Below are 3,376 nucleotides of genomic sequence, written 5' to 3'. Positions count from 1 at the left end.
CCTCCTTGCCTCTGATTGAAAATGAATTACGAGGCACGACAGTCTCTCCCCGTGTGAGAAGAGCTCTCCTCTGTTTTTACACAATTTTTGTAGCATTATCTACGAATGCTTCATGTATGTGTCGTCCCTGAATATACAGTGTGTATATAGTGTGTGTGTATATATATTATATATATATATATATATATATATATATATATATATATATATATATATATATATAATATAATATTTAATGTTGTCTTACTTTCCCTTTAGGTCGGATCTTGTAGCTGCAGAACTGGAGAAGATAAAAAGATTCAACTGTATCCTTCACACTGAGAGGCTGTAACATCAGTATATTAAAATAATAATAATCTGTTATCATTATAAGGTTCAGGTGCAGCAGAATGAATAAGTCTCAGATCTGATGACTGTAGTCGGATTTCTTAAGCAAGTTTGTCTTGAAACTTTTTGAGTTATATCTATTTATTATCTGCTTTAGCTTTTGCAAGTGTACTTCCAAAAGTGTGGAGGTTGTCGATATGACTCGTTAAGATGCGTGTAAATTGTTGCGCCCAACATGTTGAAATGTACACCTATATTTCCATTTCTTTGCGGGAACGCCACCTTCACCTGCCATCTTTATCGGCTCGCTTTCGGGTCTGAACTTTCTGCGAAGCAGAGATCAACTGGGTTATAGGTTGCCAGGTTGAGGGTTATAGGTTGCCAGGTTGAGGGTTATAGGTTGCCAGGTTGAGGGTTATAGGTTGCCAGGTTGAGGGCTAAAGGTTGCCAGGTTGAGGGTTATAGGTTGCCAGGTTGAGGGTTATAGGTTGCCAGGTTGAGGGCTAAAGGTTGCCAGGTTGAGGGTTATAGGTTGCCAGGTTGAGGGTTATAGGTTGCCAGGTTGAGGGTTATAGGTTGCCAGGTTTAGGGCTATAGGTTGCCAGGTTGAGGGTTGTAGGTTGCCAGGTTGAGGGTTATAGGTTTCCAGGTTGAGGGTTATAGGTTGCCAGGTTGAGGGCTATAGGTTGCCAGGTTGAGGGTTATAGGTTGCCAGGTTGAGGGCTAAAGGTTGCCAGGTTGAGGGTTGGCAGTCCAGGTTGAGGGTTATAGGTTGCCAGGTTGAGGGCTAAAGGTTGCCAGGTTGAGGGCTAAAGGTTGCCAGGTTGAGGGTTATAGGTTGCCAGGTTGAGGGTTATAGGTTGCCAGGTTGAGGGTTATAGGTTGCCAGGTTTAGGGCTATAGGTTGCCAGGTTGAGGGTTATAGGTTGCCAGGTTGAGGGTTATAGGTTGCCAGATTGAGGGTTATAGGTTGCCAGGTTTAGGGCTATAGGTTGCCAGATTGAGGGTTATAGGTTGGCAGGTTGAAGGTAATAGGTTGCCAGGGTTAGGGTAATAGGTTGGCAGGTTGAAGGTAATAGGTTGCCAGGTTTAGGGCTATAGGTTGCCAGATTGAGGGTTATAGGTTGCCAGGTTTAGGGCTATAGGTTGCCAGATTGAGGGTAATAGGTTGGCAGGTTGAAGGTAATAGGTTGCCAGGTTGAGGAGACAAACAGGTTGAACATTGTACATGGTGTACATGGTGTAAGATCTGGCAACTGGTTAACATTAGACAAGAGTTTCCCGGGAGAAATAACACATCTGGAGGGGTCCGGGAGATAGGGCTAAAAAACAGGAGAAACCTGGGAAGCAGGTATGCTGTAACTGTACGTAAATCCTGCTTGCTCTCTAATCTCCTGGGGGCTCTTTAACCTGGTGGGGGCTCTTTAACCTGGTGGGCCCAGTTCTGCTGGAGAACAACCACCTGCTGAGGAACCAGACAGGAAGTGTGAGACAGGAAGCTGTCGCTGCAGACGAGGAGACTCCCGGAGCGGTGAGCGAGCGCTGCGTCGCCGAGGCTCTGCAGAGAACTTCCAGAACCATCCGAGACATCGACGCTCTCATATCTGACTGCAAAGAGCCCTGAATGGGGCTGTGTGTGTGTGTGTGTGTGTGTGTGTGTGTGTGTGTGTGTGTGTGTGTGTGTGTGTGTGTGTGTGTGTGTGTGTGTGTGTGTGTGTATTTGGACTATATTTTATATTTCTAGGTCCGACTGAAATAAAGATTTTTCTTCATGTCTGTTGATTTGGATTCACTATAAATTGTCAGAGGTTAACACACACACACACACACACACTTTAAATGAAGTGTGTTTTACGATGATAAAAGTCCTGATTATTTACATGGAGTCTGGTGGAGTTTGGTGATTATGATTTTGTTTCATGTTAAACTAAAAGGATCTTACTCTTGCCAGTCAAGTAAAACTGTTTCAGCACCACGGACAGCAACAGCTGACGGACAGCGATGGTGCTGAACAGACCAAGAGCTCTCAATCAGAGCCACACTATATAATAGACATGGCTCTAATATATTGAAAATAGAGTTTGTTTACAACTCCGTGGGCAGTGACACAGGCTACAGGTTCTACATGAAAACTCATTCTGACTTATTCAGAACTAAAATATAAATTTTTCAAAACTCTTCTAAAAACTATATATCATGGTCCCTTATTAAAGGGTGTGGCTGGTGTGTAACCGCCTTTAGACACAGATTAGGACGCATCAACGACACATAAGCACAAACATACTACTATAGCCACGAACGGATCAGCCCCAGCATACATCCAGGACATGGTCAAACCCTATACCCAACCCGCCCACTCCGCTCTGCATCAGCTGAAACCATGCAGGAACTCATAGTGCACCTTTAACCCCTAGTTGCTCCAGAGACGTACAACCTCTGACATATGTAGTAGGTGTATGTGGCTTTGGATAAAAGCAGCTAAATGACATGAATGTAATGTAATGAACCTGTGGATATATTTCTTGAGGGTGGGAGAGCGTTCCATCAACCTGCCGCGTGTCCCGATCTCATCATGGTTTATGTGTATTTCTTTTAATGTTATTATTTCGGTCTTATTAACAGGGAAGCTGCATTGCTTTGTTGTGTATTGATAGTTTAAAAAAATCTAACATCTATCAACATCTATTTACGATTTTATTTTATTTATTTTATGAATGTACACAGTTTTTTTAATACTGTGTACATTCAATTCACAGCTCTTCAGTGTACAGAGAAAGTCTCTAGATAGGCTTATGTAGACAGAGACTCTATAGAGAACTTAACAATCGGTTTCTGCTTTGCAAATAGAGAAAGAGTTAATTCCCTAAAGGTGCTGTATGTATGTTTCCGCTCCTTGCTGAGGGAATATCAGTCCTTGCAGCAAAGTAGGTTTAATAAGACCTGGTTCCACCTACAGGGCCAGGGATGGGCAACATTTGTGATAAAGAGGGCCACAAAAAAATGTTATCCTCACTGCCTGAGGGCCAGATTGTGACTGCTCACTTCCAGC

General features: G+C 43.2%; 1 protein-coding gene across 1 annotated transcript in view; it reads left to right on the top strand.

Moving 5' to 3' along the window:
* Positions 1-2,036, top strand: part of LOC120561108 (uncharacterized protein C5orf34 homolog) — a 13,287-nt gene extending 11,251 nt beyond the window's left edge. The window contains exons 11-12 of the mRNA XM_039804060.1: positions 259-305; positions 1,770-2,036. Of these exons, the coding sequence (XP_039659994.1) occupies positions 259-305; positions 1,770-1,951 (229 nt within the window). The 3' untranslated portion in view covers positions 1,952-2,036. The remainder of the gene's footprint in view (positions 1-258; positions 306-1,769) is intronic.
* Positions 2,037-3,376: the final 1,340 nt, after the last annotated feature.

This window comes from Perca fluviatilis, chromosome 6 (assembly GCF_010015445.1).
Source record: "Perca fluviatilis chromosome 6, GENO_Pfluv_1.0, whole genome shotgun sequence".
NCBI lineage: Eukaryota > Metazoa > Chordata > Actinopteri > Perciformes > Percidae > Perca > Perca fluviatilis.
This window is presented reverse-complemented; position numbering and strand designations above follow the sequence as displayed.